This window comes from Polyodon spathula, chromosome 38 (genome assembly GCF_017654505.1).
Source record: "Polyodon spathula isolate WHYD16114869_AA chromosome 38, ASM1765450v1, whole genome shotgun sequence".
Classification (NCBI taxonomy): domain Eukaryota; kingdom Metazoa; phylum Chordata; class Actinopteri; order Acipenseriformes; family Polyodontidae; genus Polyodon; species Polyodon spathula.
The window spans coordinates 3,762,974-3,781,111 of NC_054571.1; the positions used below are offsets into that span (position 1 = coordinate 3,762,974).

General features: G+C 39.1%; 1 protein-coding gene across 1 annotated transcript in view; it reads right to left on the bottom strand.

The window, feature by feature from the left end:
- The window catches only part of LOC121304503 (SLAM family member 7-like), a 30,041-nt gene extending 12,188 nt beyond the window's left edge, over positions 1 to 17,853 (bottom strand). Inside the window, exons 1-4 of the mRNA XM_041235669.1 lie at positions 17,818 to 17,853; positions 17,012 to 17,072; positions 8,753 to 9,079; positions 3,717 to 4,025 (exon numbers count right to left, since the gene is read on the bottom strand). Of these exons, the coding sequence (XP_041091603.1) occupies positions 3,717 to 4,025; positions 8,753 to 9,079; positions 17,012 to 17,072; positions 17,818 to 17,853 (733 nt within the window). The remainder of the gene's footprint in view (positions 1 to 3,716; positions 4,026 to 8,752; positions 9,080 to 17,011; positions 17,073 to 17,817) is intronic.
- Positions 17,854 to 18,138: the final 285 nt, after the last annotated feature.

Below are 18,138 nucleotides of genomic sequence, written 5' to 3' on the forward strand. Positions count from 1 at the left end.
CATTTTACATGCCAGTCTATTTCCAGACACATTGTTATCTTTACCTGTATTGCTGTAGGTCAATAACTTACTTTGGGAAAAGGGGAACCGTGATCAAGAGAGCTGGGAACAGTGCAGTTCTACAGCAAGGGAGACTCCTGAGCATCAAGAGGTCAGTTCTACAGCAAGAGCTGGGCTCTATTTGAGCTGTGTTGTAATGGTGGTTACAACACAGTTCAAATAGAGAAGGATGGGAACTGTTTCTTTAGATGTTTAGGTGGGGTTTTATTTGGTTCACAAAATGACCATCGAACAATTAGACATTAATAGAACTAATGGAAAGCAATATTACGACTCAGTTCAGTGACCCATATTGAAAAAATGAAATGAAGTGACGGCAATATAGATTCTTGGGCTACAGAGGCAGAAGTTCTGGCAGCTGCAGACCTACTAAATAGGCCCATACACATATACACAGACTTAAAGAATAAGGACTGTTTTAAATACGAAGGCACAATAGAAACTATTAAAAATAAGAAAGATCCAATTAATCGTTTATATAACAATAACCATTTCTCAGTTATTGTATTTAAAGACAGTGAAACCAGAAGAAAATCTAAATACTGTGGCATAATTAAGAAAGATAAGGCAAATCAAATACACACTAATATTAAGGTGGACCTTTGATGGCTAAGAAAAGAAATAGAATTTTTAGATACCACAGTAAAACCTGAAGAAGGTTCAATTGAGACTGACCTCTTCTATAAACCTACTGACATGCAGCAGTATTTACACATGTCCTCTGCACATCCAATACACACTAAAAGGGCAATCCCAAAGGGGCTAGGAATAAGAATACGAAGAATATGCTCTAAAGAAAGTGACTGTGTAAAACAAAGACATGTATTAAAAACAAATCCTAAAAAAAGAGGATACAAAGAAAGAATTATAGAGACAGAGTTAAGAAAAGTGGATAAACTAAAAAGAGATGATCTACTAGATTATAAAAATAGAGATAAAAAGGTCAAGAGAGTCCCGTTAGTAAAGACGTACTCTAAACTTTTGCCCAATATTTCGAAGATAGTTTGGAAACACTTGCGTATTCTACATAATAAAGAAAAAATGAAAAAAGTATTTAAGGCCCCAGTTGTAGCATTCAAAAGAGAAGCTAATTTAGGTGATATTTTAATTCACAGTAAACATAAAAGAATAATTGACAGAACAGGTTCTACAAATACTTGCACTAGTGCATGTAAAGTTTGTAAATACATGGACAAAAGTAAAAATATAATTAAACACAAGAACACCACATATCCACTAAATACTAATATCTACTGTAAAAATAGCAATGCTGTTTATGGAATAGCCTGTGAAAAATGTGATGGAATAAAATATGTTGGAGAGACTGGAACAACTTTATATAAAAGAATTCAGAACCACCTTTTATTAATTAGAAATAAAACAATGAATGAACCAATAGTACAGCACTTCACCAGTCAAGGACATGACTGGAATGATGTGAAGTTTGTAGTCTTAGAACAGCTAAAATTAGACAATGCGACATATAGAAGAATAAAAGAAAGTAAATGGATAAATAGACTGAACACGATGATGCCAGCGGGACTCAACAGAAAAGAATGAACCAATTAACTCCAATAAATTTAGAACATTTAAATAAATAAATAAATAAAAACAAAGTTAATTCAAAAGTTGTGCATGCTGATGCGCTAGGGAGACCACATCAAGGCTGATCCTCAGAGCCAGCATTGCATGATAATATAAATATAAGTTTATATAAACTAATGTTAATTAGAATTAATACAGATTTAAAGAAATGTAAACATGATGTCACAATATATAAAAACACCATTACATCATGTAAGAATAAATCATGTATTTGAATATAAACAATAAGAAGTCATTGTCATGCTGTCAAACACCTATAAATAAATACCTACAATGTTTTGATTCAAACACACGCTCCCTTGAGAAAGATATGTACAACATATCGAAACGTTGGGCAGCTGACATTTTGTTTTCTCTTCCAATTTTTTTAAAATGTAACTTGTATAATAACTAAAAAACATATTGAATAGAGAGAGAGAGAGAGAGAGAGAGAGAGAGAGAGAGAGAGAGAGAGAGAGAGATAGATGTTACAGTAAATGTGTGAAGTTGGACAATGTGCAGAACAGCTGGCGATGATGATTCACATTAACCAACAACACCAGAGAATGTACATAAAAATGCGTTTCGTACTTTGACCGGTTAATATACATAGTCTCCAAGTGATTATAGAGAATGTGAATTTATCTGAAGCTATAATCATTTTAATTTTAGTGGAGTATGTCTGTACACCCAGAAGGTAGTGGAGAGAGAAGTTTCAGCTCCTCTGCTATAGACACAATGCCCCTCTTCAGAAGGTAGTGGAGAGAGAAGTTTCAGCTCTTCTGCTATAGACACAATGCCCCTCTTCAGAAGGTAGTGGAGAGAGAAGTTTCAGCTCTTCTGCTATAGACACAATGCCCCTCTTCAGAAGGTAGTGGAGAGAGAAGTTTCAGCTCTTCTGCTATAGACACAATGCCCCTCTTCAGAAGGTAGTGGAGAGAGAAGTTTCAGCTCTTCTGCTATAGACACAATGCCCCTCTTCAGAAGGTAGTGGAGAGAGAAGTTTCAGCTCTTCTGCTATAGACACAATGCCCCTCTTCAGAAGGTAGTGGAGAGAGAAGTTTCAGCTCTTCTGCTATAGACACAATGCCCCTCTTCAGAAGGTAGTGGAGAGAGAAGTTTCAGCTCTTCTGCTATAGACACAATGCCCCTCTTCAGAAGGTAGTGGAGAGAGAAGTTTCAGCTCTTCTGCTATAGACACAATGCCCCTCTTCAGAAGGTAGTGGAGAGAGAAGTTTCAGCTCTTCTGCTATAGACACAATGCCCCTCTTCAGAAGGTAGTGGAGAGAGAAGTTTCAGCTCTTCTGCTATAGACACAATGCCCCTCTTCAGAAGGTAGTGGAGAGAGAAGTTTCAGCTCTTCTGCTATAGACACAATGCCCCTCTTCAGAAGGTAGTGGAGAGAGAAGTTTCAGCTCTTCTGCTTCAATGCCCCTCTTCAGAAGGTAGTGGAGAGAGAAGTTTCAGCTCTTCTGCTATAGACAGAATGCCCCTCTTCAGATGAGGTTTTGCCTCCATCTTTTGATTTGGTTTCTTTAAGGTCTAGTAAGCTCTGCTCTTCCTGCAGTAGTTCTTAGTTCTTTGTAGTTTGCTGCAGCCTCCCTTTGAAATGAAACCACTGTTGTGACACTTGTCCTGGATCAGGTCGCTTAGTTTTTCATAAACCTTTCCTTAGTGACATTTACACCTTCCATTGCTTTATGAAGGAAATAACACATCCCAGCCGCACTACTGTGAACTGCTTGGCGATTTACTCGCTGGGATTTGCATGCTAGGGTTAAAAGAAGCAAGCTTCATGCATGCACTGTGGTTTAAAAGAAGCAACAGCACACACACAGTCTCCAAGGAGGGTGGATGAAGTGCACGTTTATCGGCCAATGTGTAGAATTCTGTTTTACTATATTTATGCACATTCTCCAAAGCTTCAGGTTAATGTGCACAATCGGCACTTATTTTGCACATTCTCCGATCTTCGCACATTTACCGTAACACACGTACACACACACACAAAAATCACACAGACACGCACATATTTTTTAAACCTTGACCAGAAAGAAAAACAAAAAACGTACCTTTCTTCTGACAATTAAGGGAAGCAGCAGGAACGGTTTTATTCTGCTTGCTAACTGGGTTGCTGGCCACACAGATGTAAGTGACATTATCCTGTGCTATGCCTTGTGATAGCACCAGTGTTGTTTCATTGACAGAGCTTGTTCTATTCAGAATAGTCCCGTCTCCTCTTAGCCAGGAGAGCGTCACGTTGCTGTCATTCTCCACAGAACACAGGAGAACGCAAAAAGCTTTACCCAATATCCTTTCAGGATTCATGCCAACACGGGGCTTTCGCACAGTATCTGTGGAGAAAAAAAGGTTTTTCAAAAATTGTTATCGTCGCAATATTTACATTTCTTACACGTTTAACACTAGAAGGACCGGATATATATACTCATAGCCCCGCAGCAGCATTTCTGACGGCTGTATTCAAAACACTGTAAACAGTATAACGAAAGGAGAAACAGTCGGATATAATTAGTTTGTTTTTTATCGAGTGTGTTACATAAACATCTGAACAACCGAAGCATGCATATATATGAACATTTATTTTACAAATCAAAACAAGAAAATGTAACAAAATATCTGAACAGACATCGGTTTACAACATACATATTTATGAAACTGAAACGATATAACTTTTCAACAGCAATCTGTTTATTATCAGATGCGCAAAAGCAACTGAACAACGTAGATAAATAAACTTAGAAAACATTTTACAGAAGCGCACAGCACAAGAAGTTATAATAAAAGTAACATTTCTTTTTTTTTTTTTTTTCAACAAAATGGTATTCCTTTACCTCGAGTCTAAGGCTGCTCACAGTCAATACAGATAATACGCTTTTCTGCACAGGGCACAGGTGCCTGAAGTTTTATTTTTATAGCTCTTGCCAACCTGGCGTCTCTTGCAGCTCTCAGCGGGGTTGCCAGCTTCAGCTGTGGGTACACACAGTCTCCTTCTGTTCCTATGCAAAGTTCCTGTGCTAACTGTAAAATATATTCTCTCCTTGGTAAATTCTTCTCCATGCATTCTTTGTAAAGTACTCAGGAGTTGATGGCTGCTAGGTTCAACACATTGTAAAACACCTGAACGGACCACTGTCGGGTGCCAGTTTTCAAGGAATACTTCCGTGCCATCTGATCCAAAACATCAACTTCATATTTTCTTGCGTTGTAAAACTCCACGGTCTCTGGTATTTATTTTCACCAGTCCCGATGCTAATCGACTGACCACAACACTAGAGCTGGCAAGCAGGCGCCAGCCTTTGAAAAGGCTGACTGAAAAACAATAAACTGTCAGCCATTCACTCAGGCAGAGAGTAGAGACTAATCTAATTGCAGCTAAACACATTGCAGACTGGTAAATAAAAATAACAAAGTAGAATACCGTCCTGTATCATCAGAGCACAGTTGTTTTCTGTGTGGCCATCAATGTGACTGCCCCTGGGGCTTTCAGGTATAATGTAATAAATCTCCTTTATTTCTGCAATCCCACGCTTCATTCTTTGTGAGATTATTTAATACATACAGACAGAAAGGTACATGAACGCACAGCCCCATGCGTGTTACATGCCTGGAGAAAATGACATTTTAAAACCAAAAAACACCAAAATGACTGCCGCAGGGCTTCTAGTGTTAATGTGATTGTAGCTGACAAAATTACTCCCTGAATCTTCCCTGTCCTGCACTTCCATTCACTACACAGGTCTGCAGACTGCAGTTTTGAAAGATCTTACAGCAAAACATGGATTTTAATTAAAAGAAGATATGTGGCGCTACACTTGGTTAAAGAAATTTCTATTTGCAAGTCTTGCTTTCAGATAGTGTTGCATTTCCCTCTAGGGCTGTTTTTCCTTTCATTAACCAATGAGCTGCTGCTTCCCCTACTGACTGACATGCTCTCAGCCAGTGAACCAAGAGACACTGTTGAGGTGAAATGAAGCAGTAAAAGATTTCCTGCACGAAGACTCAAAACCTTCTTCAACACATCTTCTGTAAAACTGCTCATTTCAAACCTGCGAGGTGCAGGACAGGCTGGGTTTATTAAATCAGTGATGACCACTTTAATCGTGCTTAAGCTAGATTTTCATTTCACGGTCCATTTGAGCAGCGAGCAACGCATACAATCTTAACAGCCAGATTAGTCAGGCTGATACAGCAAAAAAACAAAAACAAACTTCTTTTGTACAGCTAGATCTCTGATATATATCTGATATATATTATATATATATATATATATATATATATATATATATATATATATATATATATATATATATATATTCACAGCAAAAAGGTTGTTTGCATTAGAAATCCTGCAATTAACCTAGCGCTTGATACACTACCGTTACAGATCCACAACTGCAAACAAGCCTGGCTTTTTTGCCCTGTGGTTTAGACGCTCGCTTGGGGTGCCCGTGGTCACTGTTTGCGCCCCGCCTCCGTCCTGTTACACCAAGGAGAGGTGTAGATTGTCTTTTGTGTGAACTAGGACAACATATCACTATGCATTTTGTTTAAAAAAGGAATTACAAGATACACAGACATGTGAATTTGGTACAAAATGCAAAAAACTTCTACATTAGCATTTGCATTACAAATTACGAAATACAAATGTAATAAAAATGTGTTTCAAGTACATGTGTTTTCGATGCAGTCCAGCCCTGTACATGTATATATCTAGCTAACAGCAAATCCTCTCCTCTTAAATACGGAATGGATTTTAAGTACAGTGGTGCCAACAAAATATGAATGACTAGGGGTGGGGCTTTCAATCGCCCAGGGATTAGATAAATCACCTCCTCTAAGCACCCCAAATATTACCACTTTACTACAGGCTGACTGCAAAGCTACCATTGTTGGTAGCCTACGAAATACTCATAACCACTTGTCAGATGCCAAAATCAATGCTACATTTCTTAACTAACACTGAGGTTATCGTTTATGAAAATCCCTTCCTCTGTCCCTCTTCTCTTTGTAAGAGGATCTGATATCAGTTTAGAGGAAGTTGCTACACTTGTAATTTAAATCTGACTCTCTACTTTACCTTCTTCCACATTTTACATGCCAGTCTATTTCCAGACACATTGTTATCTTTACCTGTATTGCTGTAGGTCAATAACTTACTTTGGGAAAAGGGGAACCGTGATCAAGAGAGCTGGGAACAGTGCAGTTCTAAAGCAAACATTTTAATGCCTTTATCACCCAGAACTTCAATTCTAATTGTTATCAGAGCCTGTTTCAACAGTAAAAGGAGGACAATCAGACAACTAGCATTCTTTAGAGTCATCTCTTCCTGCAGCGTACTGAACAACTTCCTATAACTGTACAATACACTGGAAATTCCCCATATTTGAACCCTGGACTCCAGAGAAAGGTTAAAGGCAGGAATGAGAGGCTAGTGAAGTAGCTGTCTGTCTGTCTGTCTGTCTGTCCGTCCGTCCGTCCGTCCCTCTCCTCTTTGTTAGTAGGATCTGATTCCCGTTTAGTGGCAGTGGAAAAGAGACGTGCGATGTGCCCTTCATTAACAAAAATAAATCAAATATTTAAACAAAAAATACACTTGCTCACGGAGCACAAATAAAAGCGATTAACAAAAACAAATCACAAACACAAAAATAAACTACACACACAGGTCAGGGTGGGCAGACTGCTGTCACTGATCCTGTCTCGTCTCTCCTCTCCTCTCCTCTCCTCTCCTCTCCTCTCCTCTCCTCTTCTCTGAACACCCCACCCAGAGCTGAGAGCATTGCAGGTTTATATAACATGTCCGAGGGGTTTAACTAGTTCGTAATTATTCTATTACCCCTTGGCCACAATCTGCATGAGTTTATTAATTGTGTGACTGCCGGCTAGTTTAGCAACGCACTAGCCAACAGCCACACATTACCACGAGGTTTTAAAAACAAAACACATGGGTCTCACCGTCATAAATACAATAACAAAAACAACGCAGCTACGCCGTCATTTAAATACAATAAATAAATCATAAAACAGACAAATACAAAATAACACAGGGGCAGAGGGGGAGACCCCGTTCTAAAAATAAACAACTAAATGTAGAGGGCGGCTGGCCCTGTTACACCCCGTTACTCACAGCCCTTCTTTTCCGTGCTCGTTAAATACCTTGCTATCCCTGAACAGGTAACGACACCTGTGAATTCAGACACTCCATCAATGATTCAGATGCCTGAAAGTACTGTAACTAATGAAACAAAGACATTGTTAACATGACAATATTTTTCAACACTGGCTCAAAGGAAAAAACAAAAGGTCTTCATTATAAACTTCAATTAAGCACAGCTGGACATTACTGAAATCAGCGACTGCGGGCTAAAAAAAAAAAGAAAAAATAATCACAATTACAAACGAATCAAGTTTTAAATCTCGCCGATTGCAACTTTCTCCCTAGTGAGTCTTCATTCCACCTCTCACATTTTTTCACCCTTTTTCTTTTTCTTCTGCCTGCTGTCTGTTGGCTAAAATAAAGCCATGCCACTATCCTCCCACAAGGCTCAAGTAAACTGCTTTTTTTAAAAGCTCCCCTCCAGTCAGGTCAGACTAACCAGTCCAGACACATTCTCACACTCAAGCGACTGGCTAGGGGAAAGCAGAGACAATGCCGGGATGTCATAAAATCACTTGTTCAAAATCAGAAGTGTGCAATATCCGCATTTGCAGGACGTTCATGCAGCACTGTGGATATTTCAGGAAAGAGAATATCCCGGCCGAGCCCTCGCTTCTGTCGTTTCTCCTCCCCAGTGAAACAAACACAGCAACGCTCTGTGTTCGTCTGGGAGAGATTAAATAACAGCGTGTGGAAAAGAAAGTGTGTTTAAAAACCTGAATTAAACAAGTCGGAGAATCACTTTCCTCACAGCTGTTTTAAGCGACACGCCGAGGGGCATGATTGGAACTCGAGGATTTGCGTCGGTCACTCTGAGGACGGATTCTTTGTTGGACCCCTCAACACGTGGTGTATATATCACCATCGATGCAGAATCACCGAGTGGGTTTCTGAACCGGTGCAGGTTAAATTCGAGAATATCATACTCACTGTAAACAGACAGGTGGAAACTCCTTGCGAAGGGCTCTCCTCTTGCTGTTTCCACGACATAAACCCCGCTGTCATCTGTCTGCAAGTCAACGATCCTGAGAGAGCTGGTTATATTGTCCAGCTGCAGCCTGGTTTTGAATCTCTCCTCAAAATCAGTATCGATCTTCCCGTTCTGAATTCTAGCAATAATACCGTATGCCTTGACAGAACTATATCTCCAGTTTAATTCTGTTTTTGGCTGCAGGTTTGGTATTTCCACAGGAAAACTGAACAATTCCCCCACAGTCCTCTTCACCTGCAGGGCTCCAGGCTGAGCTGCAGAGAGACCTACAAAAATCAAATAAAAACAAGGAGAAATTACTCACTCTGTCTCAGTAATTAATTAATATGTAATATAGCTTAATAGTAAATAAGAACAGTTTGTATCTTTGCATATCTTTGTCTCTGTCCCTTTCTTGCACATCAAAATATCTTGGCCTCCCTGAATGGACAATAGAGTAAATAGAGAAAACATGAAGACTAATGAATTGTCTGTGTGTATGTGCCTCCTAGCCCCCCAGATAGGAACTCAGGTCTCCAGAGGAAGGTGAAATAAATAAATAAATAAATGAACGAGTAAACAAACGGATGGTCGGTCAGAGCCGCTGGTCCGCTCAACACTCCCAGGGTGCTAAAGAACGCACTTTCATCCAGGAATGTCCACTTCTTCACAGTCTAGTTATTCCAGAACTTCAAACACTCAATCAAGAAACTTTGCTCACGGAATGAGAATCAGACACTTCTTTAGAGTCATCTCTTCCTGCAGCGTACTGAACAACTTCCTATAACTGTACAATACACTGGAAATTCCCCATATTTGAACCCAGGACTCCAGAGAAAGGTTAAAGGCAGGAATGAGAGGCTAGTGAATTAGACTACTGTCTGTGCCACCTCGCCCCCAAGATTGGAACCCAGACCCCCAGTGCTGAAAGGAAATATAAGCTATTCTGCATTTACGCAGTTTGTCCAGATATAAACTCATCTCCTTTTGTGTGTATTTACCAAGATAGAGTATTGCCATACGTCCTGATGTGTGACATGCAAGCACTGCTGGAATCAGAACTGAAAAAAGGTCTCTGTCTGTCTGTCTGGGCCAACCAGTAGTCAGGGATCCAGACAGCCTAAATAGTGAAGGACTTGACTGTCTTTGCTACAATTTGCAGGCCAGCGTTTTATTAAAGTTTAGACCCTCAGGGGTAAGCATCAAGAGGCCTGCTCGGCTGGAACTCTGTGAGAAATTAGGTCATTTTGATGACATCATCAAGTTGTTTGGTGAAAATACCAAAAATACCATGAAGCCTTATTGTGCAGCTAGCTAGCTTTGCTTTTGTTTCAGCTTGAACAGGTACACTTGGTTTTGAAGATATGTCAGTAAAAACTTAATTACAGAGACTGCTAAAACAAATGAAAGAGTTTGACATTTTTTTTCTGAAATTCAAATGAGTGCTTATGTTTACTAAATTACTTTTTTAAACATTAAATTGATACTTTTTCTAACACTAAATTGATACTTTTTAAACACTAAATTGGTACTATTTTTAACACTAAATTCCCACACAGGAAACAAGATAAAGACAGACACTGCCTGGCTTCAATAAGCGATAAACTTAACATGCGCTGAGACACTAGGAAAGTTAGCACCTTTAAGTAAATATGTTTTTTATATCAAGTCCCTCCCTTGCGGTATTAGGGAAGAGAATTTGAATACATTTCTATGGATTACCATTGTTAATTATATATAAATGACCCTCATGCGGTATCTTTTTCCAAGGATTCATTTCTTGTGCAAAGTCATTTGCCACTGGTTAGTGAATATAGTGGGTGTACAAAGCTTGCAGTAACTGTGAGGTAAACAGCTTACCCCTGCTTAATACATGAGGGGCCTAAGTTTGTTTCTGTCTGTTTTAAATGATACCTGTCAGCATTAAACAATTTAAAGGAGAAATACTTTTAAAAATAAAAAGTGGAAAGCTTAAGAAATGTTGTAATACGTAAACTCAGCTTCATTCCGTGTGGGACTACACATCGATTCCAGAAGACAAGTCGCCGAATTACAAGTACTGAGAGGGCTCTGTGGTGTCTGTAGAAAGCTGTAATCTAGTGTGCTGGCATTGCCTGCTGTGTGCTGGACAGAGCCTCACGGTGCTGTCCTGCACACAGAGCAATGCTGACAGGATCACACTATATAACACCGATATAAAACCCTGTACAGAACTACAGCAGGAACAACTACCCAGCATGGCGTTATAATATTTCTTTTGATTCTTTGCATTTTAAAATGTCATTTTTGGAGATGCATATATTTTTAAAATGTCATTTTTGGAGATGCAATGATCTTTTCTGGTGTTGAGTATACCTGACGCTGATAACAAAAGAGCAACTATCCCACTGTGAAACTGGGGTGACTTCCACAACACACAGTTCAGAATAAAATGCTTAAGCTGCTTTGCAGCAAAAGTCCCAGAGAGTCCCAGCAGATCTGAATATATTACACTTAGCTGATTAGTTGTCTTTCCTCAAAAGAAAGGTAGTTTTTCCTGGATTAACCCTCCCCCGGCTGGATTTTTATAAAAAATACACATTGAATTCATGGATTTGTATTATTATTATTGTGATGTCTCTATGAAATGTTCCAGGTCTGGTAAAGCATAGGTTAGCATTGTAAAGCACAGAGAGGTCTGGTAAAGCATAGGCTAGCATTGTAAAGCACAGAGAGGTCTGGTAAAGCATAGGTTAGCACTGTAAAGCACAGAGAGGTCTGGTAAAGCATAGGGAAGCATTGTAAAGCACAGAGAGATCTGGTAAAGCACAGGGAAGCATTGTAAAGCACAGAGAGATCTGGTAAAGCATAGGGAAGCATTGTAAAGCACAGAGAGGTCTGGTAAAGCATAGGGAAGCATTGTAAAGCACAGAGAGGTCTGGTAAAGCACAGGGAAGCATTGTAAAGCACAGAGAGGTATTGTAAAGTAAAGCACAAAACTGGTAAACCATGGTAAGCATTGTAAGCACAGAGAGGTATGGTAAAGCATATTATAAAAGTTGCGTGGTAAACATTTATAAAGGGCAATAGGAACCAAGTATAGGAACCAAGTCCATACCTAACTGAGTGTGCAACCAACTTCCTAATTTCAGACAGGTAAACAATTACTGATAACAATTTATTACTGAAATGCAAGGAACCTTAAAAAGACAAACCATGGTAAACTTACTGTACGAGTGAATCAGACATAGCAAGCCCAACCTCACTGAACCAATACCCCAAACAATTCCATAACAATTCTTATACTACGAGATAGACAGATAGAGAGATAGATATGTGTGTCTTATCTATTTGTTCCAAAGAAGGACCCTAGCAAGTTTCATCACAATCCGTTTCCTGTGCAACACATTAAAATGACAGACAGGCGAACAAAGATCCTCCATACACCCTGAGGTTAATAATTCATAGGGTATAATAACCGTCCTCTCTTTAAACACAAAGAGAACTCTATAGTAATGCTATATATTTTACAGCAATAGTTTTCTGAAACCTTTAAGTGGCCAAAACTTACAATGCAGTGTACACAATGTACATACAAAAAAAAAAAAAAAAATTCCTTTAAAAATCGGTCACATAAAACGCATGTATAATTCATAAATATTTGGATTACAGTCACAGTTACTTTCTCTATATTTGAATATATTATTCTAAAACTTTAATTGCGGTGTTAATCAAAACAGTTCTGCATGTTTACTATTATTACTAGTACTATTTGTTTGTTTGTTTGTTTGTTTTAAACACGTGAAGATACTCATTCAGTAATCTGTATTAGTCTGAGAAAACTGTCCAAACTTATCAAACATTTTAAAACAATCTTTTATGTTGTGACTGGCCTAACTTGACAGGTTAATGAAGGTCACCTCAATAGTAATACCCTATTGTTCAATATAATTGTTTTTAAATGGGACACTTACCACACATCAGGACGAGGACATAGCATGTTTTCCAAAGGTAACGCATGTTCACAGTATCTTCTGACTCATGTCAAGACCGAGAGAAACAAAGCTGAGTCCCTCCTGCTTTGAGTGCCACACCCCCTCTTTTATATACTGGTTTAAATCACACCTGAAAGGTTATTTATACATGTTAGCAAAAACATCCCCTCTCGTAACACTGTACTTTATAAACTCGTGGCAGCAGCCCTTTGGTGTTTCTAAGTGCCAGTACAAATGTAATAATGCGTTTTACAATGATCACTAGTTCACCGTGGCATTCTGGGGCTGGAGAAAGGTACATGTTTACATTTAATTGGAGTTTAGAGAAAGTCAAATGAGACGTTATGAGTCGTTTATATATGTTACGGTCCGTGTGTAAAATCAGCGAGTCTGTAGACAACGGCATGTGTGTACACTTATATTTTCTGCACTCTTAAATTAAGGATGGCTCATACACCCGTACAGGGTGGTCCGTCAGACCCGTGGACTCACTCATGTGTGTTCGTGGGTTGCTTTGAGCTCCCTAGGAGATATTCGGATACAAGCAATCCCCGTAGGAGGCGAATTTGATACGAATCCTAAGCAGTTTTAAGTGTACGCGTTTTCAGCACCAAACAAAAATAAAGAGAAAGCATCTTCGAATTCAGTTACATAACTTCTCTGAGCGCTTTATGTCGGCTTTTTTCCTTTGCTGGTCATTTATTTATTGGTTTATTTTTTAATTAAATATACTTTTTGGATAGTTATACAAATGTCAGTTGCTCTAGATAAAAACATCAGCCAAATCAATTAATATGACATATTTTTCTGGCTTGCTAGTTATTAATTTATTTAATAAACATTAATTTCTACAATATTGGTGTTATCTTTAAAAATATTTATTTCTAAATAGATTTATTCCTCTATGCATTTGTTAAATCATTTATTTATTTCGACCTATTAAATTATTCCTTTATTTATTACTAATTAAAGAGGAACTACAATTTATCAGAGATTCAGACAAGGAAGCTTCTTGCCACTCTTGTGTACAATTCCATTCTATGGTATCTGTCAAACAGGAAACTGAGATATTTTCAAACAGGAAATAGAGCATTTCAAAAGCGCAATGGCAGCGGGCTAAGTTCATGTTGCAAGTTCAAAAAGATAATTATTATTATTTATTTTTGTGCTGTATGTGCTGTTTTAAATCATAAATACACTGTTTAATATAAATGGTGTGGATATCAAACTGCTCGCGATCCCTGGTTTATTGTGAGGTTGACCAACATGTGGAGTCACATGATTGGTAGATGTCCAGTTATTTAACTTTTCTGTTTGAAAAGTCGCTACACACACTTAAAAAGTAAGAAACAGAAGAGGAAGAAGGAGAATAACAATTTTATCTTAGTTTGATGACTTACATCTCATTGTGTATAAGAGGTATTTACCTTTTTTTTCCACATTTGATGTAAGAAAGTTTCAGACTTTTGGTACAGGTACAGATGGTAATTCTAAGTGAAAACAGCAAAACTTTTGGACCTGTATAGAAAAACTCGGTAGTTTCAAACAAGTTTTTCTAACTTGTACGAGGAACTACCATATATATATATATATATATATATATATATATATATATATATATATATATATATATATATATATTACAGCTGTGATTCTGTTGGGATAGGTCTCTACCAACTTTGCACACCTAGATTTGGCAATATTTGACCATTCTTCTTTACAAAACTGTTCAAGCTCTGTCAAGTTCCTTGGGGAGCGTTGATGGACAGCAGTCTTCAAGTCATGCTGCAAATTTTTGATTGGATTTAGGTCAGGGCTCTGACTGAGCCAGTCAGCTGTGAGAAATTGTTATTTGGCAAATGAGCTGTGTAGCCATCTTGGATAAAGTCCACGTCAGTCCCTCAGGAGCTGAGATTTGAAACTTTGTACACCAGGTAGGTATCACTGTGTGTGATCTCTCAAAGAAATGCCTTTTGATTTTGTTGGTGCATCCATTTTTTCTAAAACAGCAAGTCTCGAGGGAAGCTTTTTCTATAAATGCATTCATTTCTAGAATGGCCACAATTGTCCATGGTAATTTTTATTTTCTAATTAGCCTGAATTTAATGTGTTGATTACTTAATTATTATTTAGATCAGTTTAGCTGGAGTGGCTACACAGAAATTGAGGTTTAGGACTGAATTGCATGTTAGTCATGTCATTCTAATTCTCCTGTGAATTTCGCAGGGCTCTAATTGTATGACATGCTTAAATTTCCCGGTTTTTCACTGTGGAAATCCTGTGTGCATGTAACGTACATACAAATACAGTAAGAAATTAACTCTAAGATTAGGTCCATATCGTTATAGGCCCAGGAGATCACATGTAGAATGTTAAAATTCTTTCAGTTCAGAATTAAATCGTACTTGTATGTAACTGTCTTTCTGATTCAACACTCATCACCTGATTAGCTGTTTACAGATTCCCAACTGGATTAAAGCATGACCAGAAGGAGGCAGTGTATTTAAAACAGACCACATTTATTATCTGATGCAGCCTTTATTTAAAGTGACAAGCTCACCTCAAGACCTCTCATCACAGGTGCACTAGGACAAAACACTAACAGAAACAACAAACTTTTCGACTAGAAGTGTTTCTCAGTGACATTTTGTTTCCTGTTTCAATGAAGACACCCAATAAAGACGTTTGTAGTTGAAATGTTTGCAGTTGAATCTATTCCTGGATCCCTTCCTGTGCGCTAAAAAATTAGGAGTGTGCCGAAACTCATACTCTTGCTCGGAATTGCCTTTAAGAAGCAATTATCGGCAGGTAATCAATAAATCCATTCATTAATGTGTTGATTCCAAAACAAGAAAAGCCGTCCTTCCCTCACCTTTGCAACTGAGTACCAATCAATGACAGTTATCTTCCGAACTGGAGAAGTGTTTTAAAAGCCAATTGGAAGATTATTTTCCTCTCATCTGAGGCGGCGACATACTTACAGCTGTACTGGCGTACTGAAGCCGGCTTCCAAAACACTAATTGTTTTTGACTGGTCCTCATTTGTAAATGTTAGGAAAGGATGGCTTTTCTTCTTCTGGAATCAACACGTTAGTGAAGTTTATTGAAAACCTGCCGATAAATCAGAGACCGAGTAACATAAGAAAGTTTACAAATGACAGGAGGCCATTTGGCCCGTCTTGCTCGTTTGGTTGTTAGTAGCTTATTGGTCCCAGAATCTCATCAAGCAGCTTCTTGAAGGATCCCAGGGTGTTGGCTTCAACAACATTACTGGGGAGTTGATTCCAGAGTCCCATGATTCTCTTTGTAAAAAAGTGCCTCCTATTTTCTGTTCTGAATGCCCCTTTGTCTAATCTCCATTTGTAACCCCTGGTCCTTGTTTCTTTTTTCAGGTCGAAAAAGTCCCTTGGGTCGACATTGTGAGGTCAGTCTGACCTTCAATGTAATGAACTTCTTCTCACAGACTGGAGCAGTGTGCCCTGCCCATGTGAGTATTTTGTGTTATGTGTTGTGTGTGGTGTGTTAATGTTGGTGTATAGGTATTGCTGCACGGGATATAAATGGGTCTGTGTAGCACGAGTGATTTAAAATATATAGTTGGGCATGGGGATTGCACTTCACGTGCATTTAAAGTATTTAATAATATGTGAGCACAAGGTTGCACAAATTAGTTCACATGCTGGGATTCAAGTGAATAATGAATGATTGAATCCAGGCACAGCAGTATATATAGATGCACGTTTTACTCACACGGGGTTGTGTGTTCGAGAGTGGAGAACGGGAGAGAAAGAGAAGAAAAGAATTAAAAGCAAAACAAATGCCACTGGTGTGAGAGGACTCGCACGATACTTGTTTAGTGTTGTCCACTGGCTGTTTTGTTTGTCTACTTATTTTGGCCTCAAGTGCCGTGTTCTGTTTTGTTTAACCATTTATTTTCTGTGTGTTAATAAACGCACTGAGCGCCGCAGCGTCTCAGTTTCACCCGCCAGTACTGCCTGTGTGTTCCTTTCTGGCCTGGTGTCACCCTACAGCCAGCCGGTCGAGAAGCCTGTCTGTGTCAATGTGACTCCATCCCCGAGGAAATAAAAATGCTGCACCCCGATGGCTCAACCCCAGTTTTACATTCCCAACTGCGTTGGAGTGAACACAGCGACCTTAATGGTTAAAGGGTACATTTCTATTTCAGGGTACAAGGGTATGATATTAACTTAACATTCCCTTTCAAGTATGAAATGTAATCATTACCGAAATAGGATGAAATACCCAAGCCGTCACAAGTGAATGACTTGCAGCACTGGCAGATATGCTGAAAGGGAAGAAGAGACTGCACTTAGCATTCTGGCCCAAAGACCATAATGAGGTCCACAGTACAGTGATGGAAGGACCCTCATTACAGTGTATATGCTACAAGGTTAGCATTAGGCTTCGAACACCACAAGTACAATTAAGGGTGTGTAGCTAACTGTTACAGGACTTAAAGTCAACACCATAAATATGTGTTAAAGAGTAGACTGCTCTTATCACTCTGGTCCCAAATCCAGGATTTTGTTGATCTACAGCATTCAGTCTGTTGAATCTTGTAAAGTATGAGAGGTAGCCCATACTGCAGCACTGTAAATGTCAATGATACACCCTGGAATAACGCCCATAAGGTTGCAAGCCATCTTGTGGAGTGACCCGTGACCTTTCCGGGTGGGAGCAGGTTGGCTAACTCGTAAGTAACCCTGACCGTGTCTACACTCCATCTCGACAGTCGCAGTTTAGACTAGGTTTGTCTGTGGGACTTGGACCCAAAGCAAATAAAAAATTGCTCCGATTGAGGACAACCCTGAGTGCCTTCAACATAGTACACCAGTGCCCTCACTAGGCAGATAACATGAAGCTTTCTCTCCTTGTCAGACTGGAAAGGAGGTGGATGGAAAGCCTCCAATTCCAATGAAAAGCAGAAATACTTTTAGGGGAGTAAAGCAGGGGTAGTGTGGAGCATAACCTTGATTCTGGCCTCTGGAAAAAATAGACACTTTTACTGAGACTGCTTGTATTTCACTTACTCGCTTGGTGGAGGTGATGGCGATCAGGAAAGACATCTTTAAAGGAAGATGCTTCAGCTCAGCTGATGCAGGGGCTCAAATGATGGCTTTGTAAGTGCTTCCAGCACTATCTTTTGCTGCCTATGAGGAACAGGATCCTTCCTTGCAGGTCATAACATCTGAGCTCCCTTCAGAAACTGTTCCACCAGGAGGTGTGCACTTGGGGTGACGGAGTCGATTTTAACATGTCTAAGATTGCTGCCAGATAGACCTTCAGATAGAGGGTGAGGGTGGTCTTTTCAAAAACTGCAAGATGTCTGCCTTTGGGCAGTAGTGGGGTTC